The sequence below is a fragment of the Tympanuchus pallidicinctus genome, unplaced genomic scaffold, assembly GCF_026119805.1.
Source record: "Tympanuchus pallidicinctus isolate F22 unplaced genomic scaffold, pur_lepc_1.0 scaffold4, whole genome shotgun sequence".
Lineage (NCBI taxonomy): Eukaryota > Metazoa > Chordata > Aves > Galliformes > Phasianidae > Tympanuchus > Tympanuchus pallidicinctus.
In genome coordinates this window covers 47,482,560-47,509,846 of record NW_026294758.1, presented here as the reverse complement: position 1 = coordinate 47,509,846, position 27,287 = coordinate 47,482,560, and the positions used below count along the sequence as shown (strand labels likewise).

Here is a 27,287-nt window from a genome sequence, read left to right as displayed (position 1 = left end):
AGGTTACTTCTTATTAAGATGAAACAATGTATTTCTTTGTTTTGTATAAACTACTTATAATTATACATACAACCTTGAAAATACACTTGAAAATTCCAAAACTTGTAAATAGGTATTTCTAGGGAAGCAAAATACCACATGCTAAGCATGCAAGTCTGAGACTCAAAACAGATCATCTGATTTTCTTGGGTGCTGAGCACTGCAGTTCCTTATGGTCTGTAAAGCAATTGTGGTAATTTAGGAAACAGCTTTGTAAATGTAAAACACAGGAATTATGCTAGTACTATTGACATATTGACAATAGATAGCAAAGTCTTGGATGCCTTCCAAATGAGTGGTCCTTATAAAACACACAGCATCAGAAACACTGCAATGTTTCATTTCTGTCTAAACACTCATTCTGAAATCCAGAAATGCTAACGTTTTGTCAGAAGAATGCGTAACATAATTAAATTGATACTACTATTATTGGTATATTTTAGCTGAGCAATGCTCTCATAAGTACCCATAACATATTCCCCACAACTCAGAACTGGGGCCAGTTTTAGCTTTCTAACCACTGATTTTGATGAAGGAATCACCTGTACCCACACTAAGTTCACAGACGACCCCACGTTAGGCAGGAGTGTTAATTTGTCTGAGAGTAAGAAGGCTCTGCAGAGGACTAATGAGCTGCACCCACTTCCATGGTGCTCTACAAGGCTTAATGCTAGATGTTTACCTGGGTTATAACAAATTCATCCAGTGATATATGCTTGCAGAAGTGGGGAAATTGCGTGGCAAAATAGAACCTGAGGGTGCTGGTTGACAGCCAGCTGAACAGGGTCCAGAAATGTGCCTTGGAAGCTGAGGAGACCAATAGCATTACTGGTTTCTACCAGAAATGCATAACCAACAGCACTTGGAGAAGTGATTTTCCCTTTGTGCATAGTACTGGTAATAGTGCACCTTGAGTATCATGTTCATGCCCCTTACTGTAAGAAGGATATTGAGTTGCTGAAATGTATTCAGAGAAGAGCATGAAAATGGTGGAAGGACTAGAAAACAAAAGATACAAGGACTGGCTGAAGGAATTGGGATTTAGTGTTACAACCTGGTTGGATTTTATGATCTGAAAGTCTTTTCCAATTATGATTCTGGGATCGTTTCCTTACTATCTTCCTAAATGATTCTAAGAAAGCTTTGTTGAAGAATAAAAATGCTTGCAGACCAGAAGCCAGTCATGAATACACATGGGACTTGAAGTTTTCCAATTTTATCTACCAAGTTTCTGATGCTTTTTAGGGAAATAATCTTGTCTGAGGATATGAAAAAACATTCTTGCATATTAGCGTATCATTAGCTACTTCCAATTAGTTGCAATGTATTTTATGCTAAGGAAGCTGTATTTAGGAGAAATAATGGCAGCCAATGCAGTACTAAAAACTGAGGTGCCTTAGCAGGATAAGTGTCAGGAGCAAGTGACTCCTACTATTAGGAATTATTTTATTTTCTGTCTGGATCAATCTAGCAGTATGGCATTAAACACCAACAAGTTGTTACATGAATGCCTTATCAGGAAAGTTGCCTAAGATTACATTTTTCTGAAGAAAGTACAGCAAACACTTGATATTCCACAGAAGTAAACTCATCCTTCTTACTACAAAGAAGGTAACAAAAATACAGACTGGCTTAGTAGGGCTTAGAAGTCTTTACTTTTCAGAAGACTGAACTAAAAAAAGAACTGAACTATGATCCAGTGGGAGCAAGCCTCATTTTAGACCTTGTTTAAAAAAGATAAGACAACAACATTTTCTTTCTGTTCTTGTCAGTTCTTGAAGGATGAAAACTTCCATCACTCCTTTACAAGCTAAGAATTGTTTTTCCTAAGAATTTGTTTATGGAAAAAAGAGGGAAGGGTACTATGAACACGTGTATTTACCTTGTATACAACAGCAGCTCCAGAACAGATGCTTCCATTTTTATGGTAACTAGGACATAATAGGCACACAGATTTTAACAGGTATCAAAACAATTCTGTGTAAGTTACTAGGATTTAACTTCATCATCATGTCAAGAAGTTTTCACAAACACTTGCATCTTGAGATTTCTATTTCTAAGAGCAGCCATTCACACAAAGCACAATGAGCTCAAGAGACAAACTGCTTCCAAAATGATTTAATTCACAAAAGCTTAGAACACAGACATGGACCAAAAATCTTACCAAATGGCAGCTAATTGCATAGTTGTAACCGATCTTTTTAGCTTTGTGTACACTAAGAAGTCAATTTCTCCAGCAGTGCTTCTATTCCTTTTGTATTTTTATTCAGCTTCAACTTTGGAACAATTTTTTTCAGTCCTTTTCTGACTGCATTTGTTACTTTTTGATCAGTGCTTCGGAGAAGGCTACAAGAAGAGGCAATGGGGAAAATAACAAGATGACAAAAGTCAATATGTAGTTCATATGAAAAATTGTCCACATGTGGAGACTAACTACTTTAAGAGACAACAGAATATAACAGCTTGCCCTGACCTATTAGAGAAAGATGTAAAACTTTCAAAAAGCATGAACATAATGACTTTTCTCAGCTGAACCAGCCCTCCTCTGTACAGCCTTGCCAGACAAGAGTGTCAGCCCACGTCTGGGTCAGCCAGTATCAAGCTCACTCCCATTATTGCTGTCTTTCTTGCAATGCTGATAGTAAAAATGGATGTAGTCAAATACATTTAATACATATAAAGTACGTTTAATATTCTAATTATGTGTTTCCTTTATTGCAAGACTCAAAAACTCAGTAGGTCTGTTCTTTACTAGACATTACCTTCAAGGAAAAAAAGATAATCTTTCCTAGCTAACTTTTCCTCATAAGAAAAGAGGAAATCCATAATAAACCATAGAACATAGCATAATATACAGCATAATATTCTGTGTTTCCACCTCAGTTGTCCTTCTCTCCCCTTCTTTCAAGGTAGTAGTGTTTAAATATAGTAGTGGAATGTTTTATTACAATATAAAGTAGTAGAAAGAATTACAGAATCACAGAATTGTAGGGGTTGGAAGGGACCTCCAGAGATTGAGTCCAACCCCCTGCCAAAGCAGGTTCCCTACAGCAGGTCGCACAGGTAGGCATCCAGGCAGGTCTTGAACATCTCCAGAGAAGGAGACTCCACCACCTCCCTGGGCAGCCTGTTCCAGTGCTCCGTCACCTCACTGTAAAGAAGTTCTTGCACACATTTGTGTGGAACTTCCTATGCTGCACTTTTGGTACTATGTATACCAAAGAATGGTACACATAGTTTGCTAATTCAAAATGTTGAGTGAACACTGCCTAAAAAATTTACTATTTTATACAATTCATATATACAATCCAAAACAGCATTAGGAGTTGCAACTAAATAAACCAGGTATGTCCAACCTGCAGCCTACTTTCTACCTCACACCATTGCAGAAGAAAAAAAAAAAGTATAGCTAATGGTGGTGACTATGTTGAAAAATAGTGTTTTGCTGCTGAAAATGTGCGCTATCAAACAGTTATTGTGCTCACTGTATCTGTTGTAGCTTCCTTGAAAGTAAGCAGGAGGCATTACTTTAAGAGCAGCCTAAGGATATACAGCCCAAAACAATCAATTCTTGTTCACTCAGTGTGGCTCAGACAATCCATTATGTTGAACACGTATGAACTAAACTAAGATTGGAAGCAAACTGAAACACACATGTACGGGTACCAAATAGGCTGCATGATGCTATTAGTCTTTACAAGCCTCACAATTATTCTATTTGACTTAAATATACAGATACTTAAAACCATGTTTCCTTCATACTCTATAAACACGACTGTAGCGGCCCTTCTGTACGTAAAGGAGGCCTCCAACAAAGCAGGAGACATTCTGTCAGGGAAAGCAGGCACAGGACAGGGGTAATGGCTTTAAACTAAAAGAGTAGATTTAAATTAGACATGAGGAAGAAATTCTTTACTTAGGGAGCAATGAGGCACTGAAACAGGCTGCCCAGAGAAACTGTGAACGGCCCAGCTCTGGAGATGTTCAAAGCCAGGCTGGATGGTGCTCTGGGAACTTGCGGCGTCCCTGCCCATGACAGGTGGATTGGAACCAGATGATCTTTAAGGTCCCACCCAACCCACATCCTTCTATGATTCTAAGAAGTAGACATATCAAGCTGAACTGAGTAAAGCGGACAACAAATTACTGGTGCTTAAGGAGGGATTTGTTTTGTCTCCTTAGCAAAGTCACTTGAATTTCATCTGAAAACATCTGTACGAATATATGTAAAGCTGCTTTCAAACTGCTAGTATCTATAGATATTTCAAGACACTGTTTTTAATGTGAAACATCTGCATGTCTCACAGTACTGCCAGAAGACAATATAGTCTTATTTTCCCTTAAAGTTCTTCTGGTAAGCAGATGTCTATGTATGGACAGAAAATTCTACAATTAAAAAAAAAAAGTGACGTGAGAATGAATAAATAGTTTTGTGTACCTACACTGAAACATATCACTCACAAATTCAAAAAATACTGAGCAGAGATAACAGAAATATAAACAAAACAGCACCTATGACATTTTGTGTACAAGACTTGATTTACAGTAAGCCCTTCTGTAACATCTGCAGAGCTCTCTTACAATCTTATGATGCTTTCCATGTTTTGTGCTTGTCCTCGGCCAGAAACAGGTGCCAAATTCTTTTACAAAAGTCAAAAACAATAAGGCAGTGGAAGGCTGGTGTCTGAAGTGTACCAGGTATCTAAGCAGGTCACTGCACTCAACGAGCTGCACATTAATTGGTCAGTGTGCTTAAATGACCAGGAAGCCATAAGCTTCATATGGACTGAATGAGCAGTTCTGAAATTTTGATATGCAAAACAGGCAATGACAGAGCAAAAATCAACTACAGTTTTGAGAACATGCAGCATCTGTAAATTACCTCTATAAGAGAGATGTGAGTTCCTTCATGATAAAAGGACCTCAGTGATTTTATTAAGAATACTGACTAAATTAGATTTATCATTGTAGTATGATTTAGATAACTCCTCTTTACTTTAATACATAGAGTAAAAAAAAAAAAAAGAACTTCAAACTACAAAGGATTCAGATGAAAATAAAATTCCAAAATAGAATAAGAACACCATACACCAAAACAAAACCACACCTCACAAATGCTTTCTCTTCATGCAGTTAGGTGAGGTTCAATTTTTCTGAAAAGTGTCTGACTGGTAGTCTAGGGGATGAGTTCCCCTACTTGGTAACAGAGCACCTATCAAATCTTTACCCTATAGTGACATGTGTCATACCAGAGAGGGGTAAAAGTTCACATTCCTAAGATAAATTTGCATAAATTAACATACATGAACACATGTTCTGTGCTGTCTTCTATAATAAACACAAAACAAGTATTTACATATTTGCAGAGGTGTTCAAAAGCTATTGAAAAGCTGTTCTCACACAGACAGCTGAACAGCTCTTCAAGTATGATTAATGGAAAAAATTCCACAACTTACTTCAAAATGTTATTTGGACAAACAAAATATATTGGTACATAAACCAGCAACATTATGTGTTAAATGACTCTGCTCAGTCTTAAGTTAGAGAAAAAAGTCCAAGCATTAATACACTGTCACTGCACAGGCCTTATAAAAATCTCTACTGAACATCTGTGCAGAGGATTAGATTACTTATAGGCTTTAGATGCATGTACTGAACTTGCAAGAGGCAAAGAAAGCATTACAATTTTATGAACAGAACTATCTTTACAGCCAGATCTATAAGACTACTGTGATGTTGTGTAAACTGTTTTTTAATCTGGATTGCAACTACTGTTCTAATACCATTTCTTCTCAGAAATAATCTGAATGGCAATGACTGAATAAACTTAGTATAAAACTCAGATTTCAGCAGTAAGACTCGTATTAGTTAAACACCTTTTGATTCATCTTGCAAAAGTGTGGGAATGTCAAAGTATCCTCGCTCAAAGATAATAAGATGGAAAGCAAACATCAAGGAACCTACAGTAACTGTAGGAGAGGGAGTAGCTGTGGAAAAGGGGAGATGGTGTTTTCATTTTCATACCATTTTGTCTGTTTGAATTGTTTGCCAATTCTGCCTCAGACTAAGCCTATATGAGTAGGTCATAAGGCAAAACCTTCAGTTTCCATGACCTGACACTAAAGTTTAGTTACAGTGTGAAAACAGCAACAATTAGTACCACTGTTGGCATATGATAAAGTGATAGTAATCTGATTCTTTTGTGCTCTTTTTGATCTCTAGAGCTGCATCATTAACTAATTCCAAGTTGCAAGCCAGTCAGCTCATCATTTATAATGATCTATTCTGAATACTTATCTTTTTATGAAAACATACCTGGGCTCCATGATTAAGGCATCACGACACAGTAATAAGTTACATAAAATAAGAATCTGCATTTTGTGCAAGCTGACCCCAGTCACAGGTACTTCAGGGTAAGCTATTTTAATGTAGCTATTTGTGGAATCCTCCTTTAAGCCTTTTGTGTTTGTAAATACATGGTAGGTACACTTAAAATTAATTTTTTAATCTTATTATTTTTCCAATATTGAGTGGCTTCCTAGAACTGTAGATGCCCAAGCTCAAAGAAAAACCCTTGGAAACCTTGGAAATGCAGCTTTGAATTTTTGCAGTATCTTCTTCCACTGCAGATTTACCACTGGCAAAAAAAAAAGAAATCTCTGCCAGCATAGTGCCAACTGATAATTGCTGAAGAAATTATACTAAGAACTAATAACAAATAGTCATGAGCCTTACATACCAACAAAGAACAATGGCACCTCGGTTTACTTCTGCCCAGGTCTTCAAATTCTCAATACCAACACATTCTATCAATGTTCTTCCAAAGCAGCCTTTAAAACACAGAAGAGGGGAAGGGGGAGAAAAAAAAAATTAAGATAGTACCCTTATATAAAGAAGCAAGTTAAAAATTCTCTCCAACTGCAATTCAAGCAAATAGTTTTTAGCCTCTATGTGTTCATGAAGTTATTATCCCTTAAAATAATTCAATGCACTGATAGGTCTGCAGGTTTTTGACTAGTTTCTAATACTTCTAATACTAGAAGTATTGCTTAAAATTTAGCCAATTGCAACACTGGGTGACAGCTTACTAGTGTAAAGTATTATCTACTTTTCAATTTTTTCAAATGATTTCAAAGGCTATCTACATCTTAAGGCATACACTCCAAAGTAAGAACACCACAGGTACACAGCCATATTTGAAGAACTGAACCTGAGAGTGAATTATCTTACAATTTGTAAGCTGGGCAAATTTAAGAGGAAGTAACCAAAGGTACCCCAAACTTCAGCACTCAAACACTGATGCTGTTTCTCAGTACCACTTCAGATTAGAATTCCAAATGAAGAACAGGTTAGTTTTTATTCCGCTGTTCCACACGTTATAATAGTTTGGTTGTTTTTTAATGCTGATGCCATAGAATCACACCAACAGAACTTAACGACACATAATTCAGTGAAAGACAAAGAAACAGAAAGTGAAAAACTTGTGTTTAAAGTGGAAACTATATACTGCAAACATAAATTAAGTCACGTAACCATCATAATATCAATTAGTGTAGTCTCCAAAAGATGTTCAGATAAAATACATCTTTGAACGTATCCAATAATTCACTTACAAAAAGAAGTAGCAAAACAGCCTCCTTTCAGAAACATTTAATAAGGCCCAGTGATTTCTCATTTTTCAAAGAAACAGCAGAAGGCTGAGCACAGTAATTATTAATAGGTATTTCAGGTCTGATAATTCCACAAGAAAAAGCCCTCTACACACAAGAGAAGTTCTCTCTTGTTTACCCTACACGATCCACCTCCATTCATTTTTCAAGTTTTTTATATAGGACAAAAAGTAATCTCTATTCATATATAGTGATACACATACAAAGATTTTGCAGTTATATAATAAAATGAGTTCCAAAAAGCTAAATTAAGATGAGAACATCTGTGCCCAATCTCTGCCTTCTGGGATATAAAACAGCAAAGATGTCCTATTTTTGTGCCTGAATTACTGTAGGAATAGTCATACAGTGGTACCTCAGCAGCACTAATGAACACAGTATGGATTACAGCTTGGCTCACAAGCAGTAATGAAAGAAGTCTTTCTGTCAGAAAAGCTTTACCATCTCTATTATTATCCTTTAAATTGCTGTGAGTCTGAGCAAAGAAAAATATTTTAAGCACAGAAACTAACACTGCCCAAGTACGCAGTAAACTCAAATCTGCAAACTACACATCAGTACTTGCTTTGTAGAAGAAAAATGTGCCTTTTATGTTCTGTCCATGAAACACAATTCACAACAGCAAAAAAGACAGAATCAGTGATCTTAAAAGATAAAATTTTCATTAATATGTTTACAGAAATAAACAGAGCAATCTTATTTAGGCTATATTACAGATAACATAAAAGTACAAACTTGATCAAATAAGGCTAAATTTCTAACATACCTTCTTTCCCACTCTCTCTCATTTTTTCATCTTGCTCTACTAACCATTTCAGCACTAAATGACCTGCTGGATGCTCTGCAATGTGAAGCTTTAAAAGGGGAAAAAAACCCACAAATAAATTATTCAGTGACATTTCAAAATCCAGTTATATTATAATGCCTGCATGCTTTACTTATTTCTTCCTTTGCAAATATCTGAATAGTTTTTGAAAGTTAGCAGTTTGTTTTTATTCTGCCTTGCAGCATCTAACTTTCAGTAGTTAGTTAACTACTAAATATTAACTGTATTTTCTGCTCTTCATCAGCTAATATCCACCACTCTCAGCACTTAATGCTTATTTAGTAGAATCTCTAGTTCTTCTTCTACAAGAAGATCTACACTTTCGTTATTTTCATAGACTCCAGAAGTCGCCACAGTACAGCTCACAGAAAACCAGAGAAAGCATTAGTTCATTAGACCATAATTATAACAAATGTGTATTTTAAGAAGCAGAGGTAAGTGATTTTGGAAACAAGAGCTTGAAGACAGGTGCTTCTTCTAGTATGTCCGGGTGTAAAGCCCACATTTCATGGTGGTGGCAAAGAAGCAAGAAATCTAGTTAATTTGTTAAGAATGGGTGGTATTTTTAACACTCTTCCTCCATCTATAAACTGTCTTGATAGTTCTGTTTGTACCTGAAGTACCTCTACTGCCATTTTCCATAGGCACTATGGAGGGAGGGGCACTACAAAATTCAGGGAGGCTGAGACAATTCAGCAAAACTACAGAAATCTGGAGGGCATCTTATTTACATAACATTTTTCATTTTCTAGTCTACAGAGACTTTTCTCACTGACTTTAACTCAGCAAAACAGCGGAAAGGTTCCCATGTATGTTTTGAAGAGACAGTCATACTGCAGGAACAGCTGTTAGCTACGATCTTCCCTTGCATGAATATATTCATTCCTGAAAGCTAAGAGGCCCTGTCATTCTCAGTGTTAATAGTTAAATGAACTATAAGAAGTTACTAACTGTCTGTGTTACATGACTGTCAGCTACTTTCCCACAGAATATTTAAATTAGTTCTGGAAAATTCAAGACCAGGAAGTATCTTGCTTCTCAATTCAGATGAAATTCTAGCTCAAGCCTTCATTATTACATGCACAATAAGTTATTAAAGGAACATATCAGAAAACAAAGTGAGAAAACTTGTAGCGTACAAGTTTATTGTAGAAGTCCATTGGCTTCTTACATTAAGGAAAAAATACACAGACTTCATGTTAGTATGCAAATGCACAGCAAGATGTCAAGGTCTTATGTCCTGTTACATTACCTGCCCATCACAGCCACCTGGAACCAGCTCTTCTGCTGCTAAATTAGCAATTGCATTTAGTGTGGGCTGAATGTCACCAGTAGCTGTTCTTAAGATGTCAGCAACCAAGACAAAGGCAGCTTTGTCCATTACTACTTCTTGGGTATGTTCTTGCAAGTACTCTAGCAAAGGTGGGGAAATGGCTTCCAGGAGTTCTTGGCGGCGGATTTCAGTATTCTTCTTACTGATGAAAGAGAAAGGAAATTAATGCAGAAGATTTGCTCTGTACGCACATCAAATCAGAACATACACGTTCTTTGAGACAGCTAAAAATTGTTAAAGATCAAAATAATTATTCTTCCTTGTTCCTCATTCAGTTAAATGTTGCACACATTTTGAGAAAACAGAGTAAGAATGTATATAGCCTAAAATTGTCATTAAACTTCACAAGAGTAAGTTTCTCATTAACAATGGTAATTTAACCTCCATCTGCTGGCTATTCATTTTGTAATTGCAACTACTGAGAGAGCCTGCTTAAACAATTCACTTTAAAACTCTAGCAGCCTCAAAACCTGACAAGCATCAATATCAGTACAAGATAAGCGGCTTAAAAAACATTAATTTTAAATTTTTATTGCTATATCTAAAGGTCTAGCAGACAACCTAACTCAAACAATCATCACATACAAACTTTAAACAAAAAACAGAAAAGCAAGGACTTCAGATTGATATATAATAATAACACTTATACACCGTAAATAATGCATTATTGCATATATTTCAATAAAATTAAATTTATCATTAGGGAAAGTTGCACAAACTCTTCTGGACTCCAGGAAAAAGAACGTCATATCTCAGTTACCTATAGGCATTTCCATCACCCTGCTGCAGAAGTGTGATGATTTCTGGAACAAAATGTGCAGGGTCTCTAGGACTTAGCAAGTACAGCAAGACTTTTTTTCCATGTTTGTTGGAAATTAAACTGGCCAGGGAAGCATTTAATTCCTGTAGAAGTGAATAAACAGCAATAAAACATTGACGAAATAGTAGTTTCAAGCCACCAGTAGTTATGTATTTTTTCAAATGCAAAGCTTAGAAAAGGAAAACCTCCCCTGACACAGCTCCTTTGTGACGGAAGAGAAAGGGACAGGTGGCTAGAAGCCGGCAGGAAATGGTAAAAATCTTCATAAACTGTAACGAGCATCAGTTGGATTAGCACTTCATGTAGTTCTTTAGTTTTTAACTCAATCTTCACATTCCAACCCAGAAGAAAGAGTGTCTAAAGGGGAAGACCCCTTCTCCTTGGCGTGTACACTGAGATTTAGATCTGTGTGTAGTTATTTTTACATGGATGACAGATGTTCAAGTATTTCAAAACTTAGAACAGGTAAATAAAATACTTAAGTTTAATACAAGCAAATACAAAAGACTTTGAAATCAAGCTATAACACAGTCAATTAACATAATAAAAACATTTATCTCTAAATCTTGCAAAAGTTCATTTCTCCCACTATTTTTGTGACTGATTAATCACAGAATTTACTTGCTTTCACTGCCAGAGCTATAGAAGGTACCCGCAGAAACTCTAAATGACACAACTGCACTCCTTTCAATGGAATCTTCTCCCTAACGATACTTGCTCAGAATATTCCCAGCAAGAGCTTACCCACTGAAATCTGCCTGAATTCTAAACTCTGACAAGCATTCAATATATAATTCCAATCATATATGAGAGTTTAAAGCAACATAAATTATCTGATCCAGGATTAAGGCCACATAGCTAAGAAATTGTAAGAAAAGACTTTCCTCTGAGGCTTTCAGGAGTTTGCAATTCTCCCTCTACCTAAAAAATTCCCAACCATTCTTTCAATATAACGAGCAATGCATTTTATAGCATAAGAAGAATAAAAACACACAAAAGAAAGACTTGGCAAGTGTTGCTTTTTTTCTTCCCCAAGTCTTTGTCTTCTTCACATTAATTCAGCTTTTAGTATGGACAGAGAGGTAAGTTTAAAAGGTATTTCAGAGTCTAATTTTGTTTTAAAGAAAATATTACATTCTCAATTCTTCTATAGAATATACTTCAGTATTTGATTTCTTCATGCTTCTGCCTCTTCGTCAGACACTAGCTCTCACTCCCCCTCTTAAGAGCTGGTTTTGATCTCATTTGAGAAATTTTTCATTTTCCCTGATGTCTTTTTCATTTTCCTGGCCAGAAAAGCTACTTCTGTGCAAGAATAAGTTGCCTACACACGCTCTCCTTTACTTCTCTGTCCAGTACGATGACTAAACAGCAAACATTCAGCTATCTGGGGTATTATCAGGAAGTTTCAGGTGGTGGAAAAGACACAGAGTATTCAGATGCTAAGTGACATAGTGGAAGATAAAACCAACCATAGTATCTTATTTAATAAACCCTCTGTATAGCAGGGCGCTTGAAACAACCTACAGAAGTTCATCAGTGATCTTGATGAAAGATAGCTTTGATATGTTAGGGCCTATTTGTTTGGAACTTGCCCAAAGTTGTTAAATCATTCAGTGGACTCTGAAAACCAGCTGTGATCACAGGTTGTATAATAGAGAATCACAAGTCACCTCCGCAATGAGATGCTTTCACTTTACCACACTAGAGAAAGGGACTCTGAGAAGAACTTCCATGGTAGGGTAAACAAACTCAATATCTCCTGACAAAGCAAAAACAAAGCAAGCCTTGTCATCTTCTCATGACAGTGTCATGCAAAGCATTTCCCTCATTTTTAACTCCCTGCCGCTGGCTCTCAATTCGCATGTATCATTAATGTGATGAAACCCACTGCATGAGTATGGCTATGAGCACACTACAATATACATATATAATATATATATCAATATTATTTTATTCATGTTAGAATTAGTTCTGCATTATAAAGCCCTTCTTCTCAGTGTGAAAACAGTAAAAACATCTTATAGTAATAGTAAGAATTGCATGTAAATGTGACTTAAGTAAAAATACTTTATGAAAATTCGTTTTTGGAAAGAAGGTGGGCAAATGGGACATTCCAAAAGGAAGTAAATGCAGACAGGACTATACTACTTTTTTTGTTTATTGTGTAATTATATGCAGTTGCTGCAAAACAGCTGAACTGCTCTCATGTTTCAGATGCCTGTATCCACTTTAGAAACTAGATGAATATTTCAAGGATTTTTATCCCAAACATTAGTTATCGTTTAACTATCAACATACTGAGTAAAATGTCAAGCTTTGATAGTTAATGTAAGCCTATGGCTTCAGCATCCAACCAAGAGTCCCAAGTACTTATTTTTGTAAAAAGTTTTGTTATGCTACAGTCAAACACATTGCCATATTTCTGTTCTGCCCATAGCACCAACATCCCATCTGACGTCATGGGTGAACACAATAAAGTTGGAGGCATTACTTTCAAAGCAGCACACATACCAGGAGAGCTTAAACTTATGACGACATTTCTTAATTTAAAGAGATTCAAGTCTTTCCGCAGTCTGGATGAACATGTACAATTGTTAGCAAGTAATGAATCTAACTTGAATTCAAATTCAATAAGTAAATGCAGAGAAAATGCCGAGTTCTTTTATGACAAGAAAAAAGTGACACAAAAAGAAATAAAGTTGGAAAGGGCTTAAATAATTCCTAAAAAGTGGATGGATTCTTACTGTCATACACTTGTACAATGAAAAATGAGATAATGCCTGTGTTTTAGGAAAAAAAATAATTACTTACAGTTATAATTAACTGTTTCACAAGTTTAGTGTCGTCGATGCAATCAAATGCTGCCAACAAAACCAAATGAGAAAATTCACCCTGCAAGGATGGGAACAGAAAACTTCAGTGACACAGTTGATTTCTGTGAACAATTCATTTTGTAATAATTCATTTTGAACCAACACTTAAGACAATTCAACATTACCTGAGCATACAAGCTAATTCTGTCTGCGTCACAACGAGAAGCCTAACAAACCTGAAATCCAGGCTTAAGAGAAGCCTGTTTCTAAAAATGTAGATAAATTTGATCTGTCATTATACACTGCTATATTGCTTTATCATATGCTAGATATTAACCCAATACAATTGTATAATCATCACCTGAAATCATAGGATTTCCTTTGCTGGCACGCTGTATTCAGATTTTCTTTCACAGAAACATGAAATGGTTTGGGTTGGAAAAGCTCCAAACCCCTGCCACAGGTAAGGACACTTTCTACTTAGATCAACATGCTCAAAGCCTCAAGGATCCTGGCCCAAGTTGATTCAGTCAAGGTCATCATTGGCTTTCTAGGCTGCAAGTTCTAGGCTGCATCACACTTCCAGGCGTTGTCAAGCTTTTCATCCACTTGTACACCAAGGCCTCTTCTGCAGAGCTTGTATTCACATTTGGGGTTGCCCCAGCACAGATGCATGTGCTTGCACTTGATGTTGCTGAATCACATTCACTAAGGCTCATCTGTTGAGCCAAGAAGATTACTCTAGTTAGCACCTCTTCTTCTCCAATATGTCAATTGCACCTCTCAGTTTAGTACTGAGTTGCTGAGTTGGCAGAGTTGCTGACAATGCACTCAATCCCACTGTCAAGGTTGCCATCAAACGTGGTATGTAGTAGTGGTCCCAGCAGTGAACACAATTAGCAACTAGTTTCCACTTGGACACTGAGATGATGACCACACCTTTTGAATGTGACCATCTAGCTAATTCCTTATTTACCCAGTGGATTATCTATCAAATTCACGTATCTGCAATTTGGAGACAAGGATGCTTTGCACAAGTACGAGCAGATGATACCATATGCTTACCAGCCAACACTGTAAGCTCTGCCATGGATGGTAATTTTCAGGAAACTTTTTTGCCCTTAGTGAAGCCATGCTGGTTGTCACCAATTATCACTCTATCCTACGTGCCATGACACAGCTTCCAGGAGGCAGAGGGCTGAGCCTAATGAGCCTTCAGTTCCCCAAGTATTCCTTCTTTCCCCTTTCTAAAAATAGGATTATGTTTCTCATTTCCAGTCACGGGGAACTTCACTGGAGCGCCTCAGCTTCTCAAATATGATGGATACAGCTGACTAAATTTATTCTCCTGTTCCCTCAGGACTCATGGATGCAAATCATCAGGTCCCACGGATTTGTGAACATTTAGGTTCCATAAATGGTTTCAAAGCTGATCCTCTTCTATAGCTGATCCTCTTCCTAGTCCCTGCTTTTGTTTGCTGGGATTTGAGGAGTGTGGCTAGAACACTTTCTGGTAAAGACTGAGGCAAAAAAAAGTAATTCAGCACTTCAGCTTTCTCTATATGCCAAGTAAATAGGTCTCTTGTTTTCTTTTGGAGAAAAGAAACATCCTGACATTTTTGTCCAACTTTCTCACAGTTAGGAACATAGCTCTCGAGAGCAGAGGAAGTGAGCCTTGAGTATCAGCCAGGTTTTTTGGGACACCTATCTCTCCAGGGCTTTATCCCAATACGCCCTAACAACCAGATCCTGGAAGAGATTGAAAAGTCTTCTACCGTGCATTTGCTTAAAACTGAAATGAAGTAGATGCTATAGTTCTGTAGAGCACGTATCTAGCAAAGTCAAATCTACACAGCACAGGCAGAACCCAATTCATTTGCAGGTCAGTGAGATTATATGAGGGTGATGTTAAACTTTCAATAATCCCAAACTGTTTTAACTGATATTCAACCTGTTTCTGATTTTTGCACACATATTTTTGGTATGTGAAAAATCAGATAACATTACTTCGGCCAGTGGTCTTCAGTCGAGTAGTGTGCAAGACAATCCACTGGGGTGAGAAAAATGTTCTTGTACCATTTGAAAGTAAGAGATAATTTAGAAATTGCATATCTTATCTTTTTTAGTTTTAAAAACTGTATGTTATTATGTATCTGTTATATCACTACATCATACTGTATATTATTAAGAAATAAATGTACATAGTGGAGATAGGGTTGCATGGTCAGAAAAGCCTGGAGACTACTGACTATGCTATTAGTAAACAGAACATCACAGCATCCGTACGGAAAGAAATCTAAAAAGAGATTATTATTTTTTTTGCAGGTGTAACAACAGTGCTGTCCAAAACTACAACTGCTACTCTGTGCCCCAATCTCCAATCACATCCCATCCCTGGAGGTGCACAAGGCCAGTCTGGATGAGGCCGTGAGTAATCTGGTCAAGTGGAAGGTGTTCCTGTCCACGACAAGGGGTCTGGAACCTAATGATCTACAAAGTCTCTTCCAACCCAAACTATTTTCTGATTCTATGACTCTTACATGATTAGTTCATTTTGAAGCTCCCACACTTAAAAATCTGTGTCATGGTTTTTAAGTAATAACCTTAGCAATGACATCCCCAACACGTATTAAATTTTAATCTCTATCTAGAAAAGGAAGTATTTCAGTCACAACAATCTGAGCAAGGGGTAGTATAAAAACAAAGTATAAAGATAGGCTCAAGCATACCTGCTTTCTTTCTGTCTCAAACAATTAATTCTCCTATATATGAATTAAAGAGCAAAGCACTGCAGGAGAAAGAATTACAATTTACTCTGCTGCCTGAAGGAATAACACTGCATGCAGTGCACACAATGAAGCTTCTCAGTGCCTTCAAATATATTAGTATAAGCTGCTGATTATTTCAGACTATTTACACAGACCATCACTACTGCAAATCTAATTCTGGGATCTCATAGCTGCTTCCAGTTGCGCAGTGCACACACACAAAAAATATCAGCCTTTAATCATACAACAGTTATTTCTGATATATTTTTATTTATAACTAATGAACACTCACCGTAGCTATTTTTTCAATGTATGTCTTCATAGTTTTCACAATAACTTTTCTGTCCTATCCAAAAAGGAAGGAAACTCAAGTGAGCTCATAATGCCAGTAACTCTGAATAAGTGTGCTCTTATTTACTTCTTCAAAAAGACAACTTCCACTTTGCTTCCTAAAACTAAAAATAGTCACTCAAGTCCAACATTTGTACTATGTCAGCACTCAAAAAACAATGCAAAGGGTTAAATCTGAATTTACAGTCTCACTACAGTCTCAGAGACATTCTGTGAGGTATCTACATGTTTAGTCCAGGAATGGGAGATCCCAAAAAGAAGCAACTTCAAAAAATCTACATACAACCACTTATTTTCTGTCAATTACTTACAGAATAGGAATGCTCTTCAACTCTTTGTTTGGAAAGAAGCCTAATCAATATGACCAGAAACTCTGAAGCAGAGATTCTACTTGCAAAACCCCTCAGAGCAAGATTTGTTTTTGGAGAAAGTTTCCTCTGTGTTTCTCCCTTCAGCTATTATGATCATTGCTCAGTCCTTTTTTAGATACATCACTAATCTCCAGTACCTAGCAAATTCTTTTTTAAAAAAGTATTTGCTTTTTTTGCTAAGCAAAAAAATTGAGATGTTATTACAGCATTTTCAAGAACTGATGGTACACACCTTGAAGAACTTCAAGAAATCATGTCAGCAAAAACAGTTCTTCTTACCTTTTTTTTTTTTTTTAAATTCTTGATATTTTAAAAGCAAGTATAGTTTCTCTTATCATCATTTTCCTACTGCCAATTCCACTTGCATTAAGAAGTCTGCATGATGAATGAATGGCTAGTAAGAGTTTTATGTGCTAAGCCAAAAAATACTGCTGAAAGGAAAAGTAGATGCTTCCATTTCACGAATTCTCACAATAGCATCCAATTCTCAAGTTCCACTACTTACACTTGCCTGTGTAAGCGAAACAGGACTACTTGTAAATAGAAGAATCTATGTGAACAGTAATGCAGATTGGGCCTAAATTCAAATAGAAAGCAAATAAACATTACCTTGGGGGTACCATGCCATAAACAGTGCATTGCTACTCTGGCTCCATCATGAGTGTGTGCCAGGTAGATGACAGCCTCTCTGATAGCTTCTATCATTTCCTGAAGAAGAAAAGGTGATTAAATAAAAAAGAACAACCTGTGGAATTTTTCATGGAGACATCAAAACAATTTCTGCCCACAACACTACAGAGAATATTACCAGCCCTACAGAACTACTCACTGCCTTGATTTACAAAAAGTAGCCTCCAAAAGATCACCAAGGTCTATAAATGACACAAGTCTGCCCACTCCAAAACTACACTACCTACTGTGTTAAACTAGTACCATACTGAAGCTTGCCTGTTGTCCCATTAATGAAAATTCTCAGCATGGTTCTCAGAACTGACAGATATTAGAAGAGACAACTACAACTATTAATTTGGGGAAAAAAACAACCATGAGGGCATACAGTTCATTTATACACACAGGACATCAGCGAGATAATATGAAGAACTAAAAGTCATTTAAATATCAAAAGTCCCTAGAAAGTGCTCATTCACATAACTGTCATCACTAGTTATGTGCAGAGGCACAAACAGCTCTACAAAAAGAGTTTCCAAATGATGACATTTGCACAAAAACAGAATTAAATTCAACAAACCACCCTTTGCACAAAAAGATTATTCCAGTGGTACCAGGAGCGCACAAAAGTAAAAACAAAGAAGAGACACATTCTTACTCCTCTTGAAGTAGAAGAGCATTGTTAATTCACAACTATTTTCTGTTGAATTACTATAGAAAACTATACTCAAAAATCCTGAATTAGGTGAAATATCGATTTAGACTACGCCACGAATAATCTACCTCACTAGTCTTATTTTTGGCTGTGTTCATCACAAGCTCAGTCTAGGTGAAAACAGGGGACACACAGTAAGAATGGAAAGCTCCACATGGCCTGGATTCAGATGGCGCTGAGCTGCAGAATGAGGATAATGGACAGTGGTTGGAGACAGGTCAAACTAGGTGAGATACCACTGCATTAGTGTGAAAGCTCACTGTAACTAAGTCTTCATACAACACCATTCCCCAGTTACTCATCTGGAATCATCAGATGTACAAGGCTGGCATTTTAGTATATTTTCTTTTAGAGGCAACACTTTCACAACATAATTAAAGCTATTTCATTGAAAAGCAAAAGAAAACAAAATATAATGAAAAAATACTTACAGATCTTTGTTTTGGAAGAGCATGAGTGAAAAAGTCCAAAAATACTTTATGTACCAGTGAGTGTTTTATCACAGCCTCTCTGTATTTGGAAAGAAGAACTAAGTAAAAGCCCTCCAAAAGCAACAGTTCTAACAGATGTTAGCACTACTTCCTCTGTATTTCCAAAAAAAGAAAAAGCATGGTGTGCAGAAAACTCACTCATGTATGATGTATTTACAATGTGTGGGAAATTCTACCAATAGATTCAAAAACCTAACAAGACATTTTATTTTAACGACCACTCAAGAAGTTTATTCAGGCACACCACATTCTTTAGAGTTTGACCAACTGATTTGGGCAGGTACTTCATAAAACTTCAGATATTATCACAGCGCTAAGGACAAAATCATCATTTCTTGCTACCCAATGCAGAAATATTAAAGGTGAAAGAGAAGCAGTGTTATTCTTATACATCATCTATATACAAGTATCACCATCTCAAAAACAAACAGATGCATACTAGATTGACACCTGTAAGTCAGTTTTGGTCCTTACTTTTGTGCCATTGGTGTAAGTATCTGCTTCATTTCATCTAGAATGGCCTCTCTCTTCTCAGGCTGAGCTTCTAACACTTTATCCAGTGTTGGGACAAGTGGTGTCTGAAATGAATATCCATTCAGAGTTTTAATTATACCCTTCCTAATGTTAGAGTTCATAGAAAATGTTACAGTCCCTTGTCAATCAGCAATTCATAAACAATATCACAAAGAAAATGAAATGTCTGCAAACTATCAGTGTAGCTACTTTGCGTATGTCAAACTATACACAAAAATACATCTACAGGTCTGTGTAACTGTTATGAGCAAACAAAGCTACCTCTATGGCCTGAGCTGTTTTCTGGCAATTACAGCCAGCTCTTCATGAGGCTGGCAGGTACCTGGTAATAAAAAAATCACACTAAACTGGCAGTGTGTTTCTGAAGAAAAATTTTGCAAGACAGCATACATAGATGTCAGAGGCTAATACATCAATGAACTAAGTTAGAGGTACAAGAAATTCCAGGCCAAGAAAAGCATGGGAAAGGAATACTACATAAATCTTCTATATCCTAAAGTTTGCTGGCATCTAGTTTAAACGCGTGCACTGTAAAACCTAATTTCTAAAGGTTGTGTACTCCCAGAAAAATTACAGTCCATGAACAAAGAAAGTGAGCCTTTTCTGTTAAAGTGCTGTTAAATGCTTTAATTAAGCTCAAGATAACCTGAAATAAAAATGACAATATAGTTCAGAAGTTGTTGTTAAAACCCTCTAAAATTCTGAAAAAAAAAAAAAAAAAAAAAAAAAAAAAAGTGAGGTACAAAAGTCACTCTGAAGTAGTTAATAATTGGGGGAAAAATTTTGTACATAGTAGGAAATATTTATTTCTCTATTAACAGGAAACAAAAATCTGTAAGTCAGCAGGGAGAAAGAAATACTAGGTCAAAAGAAAGGAGGTAGTATTTTTTTTTTTTAAAAAAAAAAAAAAAAAAAAAGATCTGCCACTGTCTGCAAGGTATATGCATCTAAATGATTTCAAGAGTTTGGATTCAAATCCAAATCTTCACTGGAAAAAGAAAATAAACCAAAATTGCATGTTGTATACAGAAAAAAGTGCATCTCGCTCGCACTCAGTTCTCACAGTGTAAGATGGTTTTTATGTAGAAGTCATCTACAGCATTGATGGGGAATTAAATCACAATCTTATCTCAGTAAGGATGACTATTTCAGGCTAGACACTGTAACAACTCCAGCTAAGCCAAGAGAGCGGTGAGGTGCAGGTACAGGCTGCCCAGAGAAGTTGTGGATGTCCCATTCCTGGAGGTGTTCAAGGCCAGGTTGGATGAGGCCCTGGGCAGCCTGGTCTAATATTAGATATGGAGGCCAGCTGCCCTTCATGTGTCAGGGGGGTTGGAGCTTCATGACCCCTGAGGTCCCTTCCAACCCAAGCCATTCTATGATTCCATGATGAACACTGGACTGCAGAAAAAGCTCGATCATGAACGTACTTCACATAGATCAAGCTGAAGAATACAATCTTAACCTATAGCAGAAATGTGCAATTTACTTGTGCATTTACATATGATAAATTAAATTAGAATGCATTTGGACATAGAAAGGAATTTTACTGGAGAATACTGTACGCAAGGGAGGTATCAGTAACACAGGGCACTGGATGACAGTCATCACAGGATGACTGGATGACAGAATACCTTAAAAGAAAAGGAATAAATCACCTTGTAAACCTGAAAAGTATTTCCATATAGTTCTTCTGTCAGCATATTTCTCTGTTCCAGAATGGCTTTGTCATTATATGCATATTCCACTACAGCAGATGCTTCAGCATGACGGAGCATTTTTTTCACGTGACCTTTAAAACTTTTTATTATTTCAGCAATTTGTTGTTTTGTCCTGTTTCACAGGGAAAGATTGATAGCAGTACTTGAAACATTAGGGAGGATATAACCTAGCAGTAGCTTCATTTCTGAAAACCTATGTAAGTGATAAGTATTAGCAAACAAACCAAGAAACATATGCAACAGGGCGGATAATCTTTATGATATTAAATATGTACAGAAAGGCAGGCATCCACAAAAGTTATAAAGGATGATCAAAGATACATAAGAGAAGAAACCTGTGGGTAATTACAGAAGGGTAATTTCCTGAAACACTATGCTTCAGTGAACACTGTCTTTACAATCTAACTGTTACCCTTAAAAGGCACAAAGCACATATTTGAGGGCTTTACCTGCATGTTTTCCTTAGTAATATGTGTTGCTCTACTTTTACTTCTTGACAAAAAGAGAACAGTCATAGGAAATATCAAATACTCACTGTTACAAACACATTCCCATAGACATAGCTTTTTTAAAATCATCATTGATGATTTTAATAGATAAAGAGTAACACTCATGCTGGAGATCAAAAATGCAAGATAAATAAGCAAATTCACTTCATACTCACCCATACATAAGAAACTTTTTCACAATATTCCTGGAATATTTTGACTTACTCAACTCCACAAGGCTATCTAGAAAAAAGGGGAAAAAGAATAGGCTCACTTTGATTTTCCTTTATATCAACACGTAAGTAATGGCTTTGGGTTTTGTAGTGCCTTTCAAGACCTCACTAGGAATAACACATCATGTCACCATAAAGTTAACAGTATTTATGAGAAAACAGCACAAAATCATACAGGTAAAAGGCAGATGGGAAAAAATACCTTTTAACTCTTCAAATGTCTCTTGCCTTTGCTTGTCATTACCATATTGAATAAAGCACTGGATCACTCGAGTTGAATCATGTGCAAATGCTAGCTGCAGGACAGAAATGTTCCGTTACTCTAGAGCATTTGTATGATACTATGCACCAAATTTATTTTACATTTTATCTCCAAAAGAGCTTTATGCCACATGCAGCACATAATTCCGATTACAATAATCACCTACTACAGCATACTAATTTTTAAAGTGTTTTTATTACTTTAAAAATATTCTATAAAACAACACAGAGAAGGTTTGCAATTGGTGACAATTAAGAACACCTGTTACATACATGAAATATTCAGTACTGAATAAAAACTCATTTTCACTTGTGTCCTATGGAATTTCAGAATGAATGTTACCAAACAGTTTCAGTTCTGCATGGCATATCAAGAACCACTGTAGGATGCAGCAATATACATTTCCAGGCAAATTCAAATATTCCGTGAATTAACTGTACCAAAGCATTCTTTTGGCTTAGGATCAAAACAATACTTCTGCAGTGCATTACCATAAAGCAACAGCCAGAACTCTGAGTGGCTGATTGTAAACTTCACTTTCAATTAGTTTCTTTAGACTTGGCAAAGCATCCCTGCACTACTGTCCTCAAATCTAAGAGCCAAATCAGCCTTGCAATCCTATTTTTTTTCTTTCTGGGAAAGACTTGCAGCTAAAATAACATTCTCTGTAGCTTTTGGGAGACTGGGTTGGTACTGAATTATATAAACAATTCACCATTTTTAAAAGGAGCTTCTGTGAACTTTGCAGGTTATACAGAATTTGTTAATAGCATTAGGTTTCCTTACATTTTTGATTTTTCCATGAAGTAGTTTTTGTAGCTCATTCATCAGCTTTTCCCGCTTCTCCTTATCACATTTCTTCCTGCAGGAAGGGAAGTAAAGCAACCTTAAGGAAACTGCATTTTCATAGGTTGATGCAGTTCTATCTCTATGTTAAAAAGCAAGGCATTATAACATATTATGAGATTAGCTCCTGCTAATCCACATTTGCACTGCCATTAATTAAAGCTGAGGCATAATAAAGTGGCTTTAGAGCCAAGAAACCAAACCAGATACTCATACTTCAAAGTCATTTTCTTAGTAACAACTTTAATTAGCCTAGAAACTCAATTCTGCAATCAGAACTGCTAGTGCCACTAAGATACAGAAGATTCTTAAGTGCCTTACAGCCAAATGTAGAAAACATACAATTAGAACAATGCAGCAAAATTAACTCCTCTTTCTGTCATAAGGCCACAGTCCTGAATTACACTTGCCAAAGAACACTACCCTCCAGAAAACACTAAAAATCTCAACAAGCTTGCAGTGATCCAACTGCAAGATTAGACTAAAATCTGTGGTTGATAATTCAAAAGACAAGACAAATCCTCAGACATCTTAGTCTACAAATGAAAAATCCAGATATTTCTATAATGATGAAAGATCACACTTCACTTGAAGTCTCTGAAGACTTGCCTGTAATGGTGTCATTTCAAGACAGTTCCACAGTGAAAACACAGCTTCACAAAAGTTACCAAAAGGAAGTACTCCAACTTATGACAGTGAAAGACAAAAATAAGAACATTACCTTCTCACGCTCTCCCATATTTGCTTTGATTTTACAATTATATCATAATTACTTTTATCATTAAGTTGCCTGCTTTGCTTTAACTCCTTCTTTTTCTTTTTGAAGTCATTCCATTTAGGCTTCTTAGAATCTGACTCTGAAAACAGAAACATCAGAAACACTTATTTTCTATAGTTGAGAAGAGAGGAGCAAGGGAAACCTTCAAGTGTGAGCGGCAGTAACTCTTTGACTTCAATTCCTAATGTGCCAGGAGCTTTGTCTGCATTTTCCCAGCACAAATATTTCATAAACATGCTAAGCTGGTAGTTTCCAGTTTTAGAATAACAGAACAAGGCAAACAATGATTCTTCCCCTCAAAGCTCACTCAAAGGATGCACTGCAAACATCTTCACAGCTTCAACACTGACCCTAGATGGACCTACCACTCTGTGACTGTACAGATCCAGTGAATTCTCCCTTTGGCTCTTCCATACAATCCTTTACACCCCTTTACAAGGTACCTCAAAGACCAACCAGTTCCAACCCCCTGCCATGGATAGGGCTGCCATCCAACTAGATCAGGCTGCCCTGGGTCCCATACAACCTAGCTCTGAACATCTCGAGGGATTGGGCATCCACAGCTTCGCTGAGCTACAGCCTCACCGCTCCAAGCAGGTCCACAGGGCAAGAAGGAACTGGTTTGGGGGGATGCCCCCCCAGAAGGCCAGGAGTTTACAGCAAAAATGGTCAGAAGCCTTCCTGAGGAAAACAACAAGTCTTCATCCCACAACCCACTGTGCACGTGCAGGAGGGAAGGGTCTGCATGCTAATGAACTCTCGGAGGTGTAACGAATGTGCACCCGAATTCTGGGAAAACTATTGATTATGTCTTAGCTTGGCCTGTATCTGGAGCATGACTTTTCCTGACGGTGTGCAAGTCAAGTGATCTATCCCCCCTTGCACCTGGAGTCTGCACTGAATAAACTGTATCTGATTTGTAATCCCACTTGGGTTACAGAGTTTGATTCTGCAGGTCACTCACTGGCCTTTCTGGCCACAAGGGCACGCTGCTGGCTCACACACTGGCCAACCTGCCATCCACCAGGACACCCAGGTCCTTCTCCACATTCTGATGGCATATGAATTACTTAAACTCAATACTGCACCTTTATATTTGACTTCAAGACAGCTCATAACTAATTGCTGGTTTTCATGACTTGGGCCCACATTTAATCAAGAGAAATATACCATTACACAGGAGACACTAAATCCAAACTTGGAGTCACTGAGTCAATTAGGAAAAAGTGATTACAAGATCAGGGCTGAGGAAGACAAACCAGTATAAAGTGCATACCAAAAATCTCAATTTCATCTAAGTCAGCCCTAAGAAAAAAAAAAAAAGTGCATCTACTCACCTCTCTCTGCGCTATCGTCATATTTCCTCTTCTTTGCAAGCTTTTCTGTTTGCTGTTTATTCTTGACTTGTTTGACACTAGCTCTTTCAGATCTTAAATTTCCTTTCACAGGCTTTTTGGAAATGGATGTAGGCTTTTCCTCCTTATCTCTTTTACTATGAAAAGTCTTTGAAGGAACTGAATCTAATTAAAAAAAAAAAAAACTCCACAAATTAAAATATTACCCTAGAACCATTGTTGCTTCAAAGTAACAATTATTAAAACAAGAATCAGACTACCTCCAGAATCTGCTCCATCCCCTGCTCATATAGAGTGACCCAGGGCAGGCTGACCTGCGCAAAGTCCAGATGGTTTCTGAAGATCTCCAACAAAGAGATCCCACACCCTCTCTGGTAAATCTGTCACTTTGCACAGTAATGAATTGCTTCCCAATGTTCAGATGGAACCTCCTGTGATCCAGGTTTTGCCCTCTGCCTCTTGTCCAGGCACTACTGAAAATACCATGGCTCTTCTTCTTTGCACTGTCTTTTGCAGTATTTACGGGCACTGAAAAGACCCCCTCGGAGACTTCTACTCTTCAGTCTTAACAGTCCCAGCTCTCCAAGCTTCTCTTCACAGCAGAGGTACTCCAGTCTCTTTGTCATCACGGTGGCCCCTCACTGGTCTCTTTTCAGTATGCCTACATCTTCCTTCTACTGGGAGGCCAGAAGTAGACAGAGGACTCTCAGTGTTTCTAAGACAGCAGCTGAAGAAGCATGCCTCCTGATGTGGTGACAACACTGCTTAACAAAGCTCAGGATATCACTCATTTGTTTTGCTGCAAGGGCACACAGCTGGCTCATAGTTTAACTTACTGCCAACTGGAACAGCAATACTTCTTCCATACAGCACAGCTTTTCACTGGGGTGGCCACAGCATGTCCTGATGCTGTTCCTCCCCATCTGCAGAACTCTGCACGCCCATTCCTCCAGACAGTTCAGGTCCCTTTGGATGACAGCACAGCTTACTAGTGAATCAGTGACTCTCCCAGCTTATGTTACCCACGAGGTTACTAGGAGTGCACTCTAATCCATCAACCACGCTAACAAAAACGTTGAACAGCCCTGGACTCAGTATAGAATTTACAGCGCTCTGCTCATTAATGGCTTCCAACCAGACCTCACACTACTGATCACCTTGTTTTAGCTCTCAGCACTGTGCCAGTTTTCAACCCACCTCACTGCTCATCCAGTACTTTGATCAGCTTATCTTAGGATCTCATGGGAGATGGTGCCTTACTGAAGCCCACACAGAATACGGGCACTGTTTTCTCCAAGTTCACTGGGCCAGCTGTTTCATCATAAAAGCTCATCAATTTGGTCAAGACAGAAATAAAGTTCACACGTGCAACAATCGTTTAGTCAGAGCTCTCACGAGCAAGCCTTTGCCTCCTTACCGTCATCTTTCTTAAACTTTCTTTTTCCACGCAGCTGTTTTCCACGAGGTCCTTTCCCGCTCTTTCCTGGAAACTTCTTGTTATTCCAGGCTTTCATCACGACAACACTGCAAACGGAGAAAGAAACAGCGTTACACCAATTCTACGTCGCTAACGTCACAACGAATCACGACCCCGAGCCCTTCCCGCGGCGGCCCTGACCCGGGGCGGCGGCACGGCACTGAGCCCGTCCCCGGTTGCCACCGCCAGAGCGCGGCAGGCGCCCGCAGTCCAGCTCCGAGCTCGGCTGGTGAGGCCGCGGCTGGCTAGGCCCGCACAGCCCCGCCTCCGATCCCCACGGCCAGTCCCAGTGTCGGCACCCAACTCCCGGACGGCGGTGGGCGCCGCAGCCCCGCTACTGAGCACGGCTTTACCTCCTGGCTTCTCCGACTCCTCCCTGTCCCGCCCGCGGTCTCTCGCTTCACGTGTGCCGCTCGCTATTGCCGCCGGCGTGCTTTACGGCGGCGCGCGAAACCGGCATCGGCTCTCCAGAATGATGTCGCGCGACAGTATCGTAACAGGACCGTAAAGCGCCGTGCGGAAGCGTGGCACGCCCTTCTGCCCTCCCTATCCGTCCTGTCCCCGCTCGCCTCGTGTTCGGCGTGACCGAGCTCCTATAAGCTACTGCACGGCGATGAGGGGTAGCAGCGGTGCGGGAGGACGGCAGGCGGAGCCGTTATCTCAGCTGTGCCGGCCTTGCGGGGTCGCAAGGTCGCCTGGCTCTTTGAGGGACCTCCGGCTGCGG

General features: G+C 38.1%; 1 protein-coding gene across 3 annotated transcripts; it reads right to left on the bottom strand.

Annotated features, from left to right (window-relative positions):
* Positions 1-2,142: 2,142 nt before the first annotated feature.
* Positions 2,143-27,266, bottom strand: PUM3 (pumilio RNA binding family member 3). Of its 3 annotated transcripts, none has more exons than XM_052700941.1 (18): positions 26,917-27,265; positions 26,504-26,610; positions 25,069-25,251; positions 23,675-23,810; positions 22,894-22,969; positions 22,048-22,141; positions 21,789-21,855; positions 21,062-21,236; positions 19,344-19,447; positions 18,810-18,888; positions 17,604-17,702; positions 16,565-16,618; positions 13,503-13,583; positions 10,629-10,771; positions 9,788-10,010; positions 8,476-8,563; positions 6,779-6,869; positions 2,143-2,385 (listed from the first exon to the last, which is right to left on the bottom strand). In XM_052700941.1, exons 2-18 carry the CDS (start codon positions 26,598-26,600, stop codon positions 2,256-2,258), a joined length of 1,920 nt encoding a protein of 639 aa, XP_052556901.1. In that variant the 5' UTR covers positions 26,601-26,610; positions 26,917-27,265; the 3' UTR covers positions 2,143-2,255. The 3 variants fall into 3 exon arrangements, with proteins under 3 accessions (XP_052556901.1, XP_052556902.1, XP_052556903.1); XM_052700943.1 differs by lacking the exon at positions 2,143-2,385 and adding an exon at positions 4,127-4,425 and having other exon boundaries at positions 26,917-27,266; XM_052700942.1 differs by lacking the exon at positions 16,565-16,618 and having other exon boundaries at positions 26,917-27,266.
* Between the last annotated feature and the right edge of the window lie 21 nt (positions 27,267-27,287).

Bases quoted from the DNA above. Each gene is read 5' to 3' on its own strand.
- PUM3 (XM_052700941.1), bottom strand. From the start codon at position 26,600: ATGAAAGCCTGGAATAACAAGAAGTTTCCAGGAAAGAGCGGGAAAGGA. The intron at 25,252-26,503 runs GTAAGGAGGCAA...TTTTTTAATTAG, and splicing joins AAAGTTTAAGAAAGATGACG to ATTCAGTTCCTTCAAAGACT. The intron at 2,386-6,778 runs GTATGTAAGGCT...CTCTTCTTGTAG, and splicing joins GGTGCCATTGTTCTTTGTTG to CCTTCTCCGAAGCACTGATC.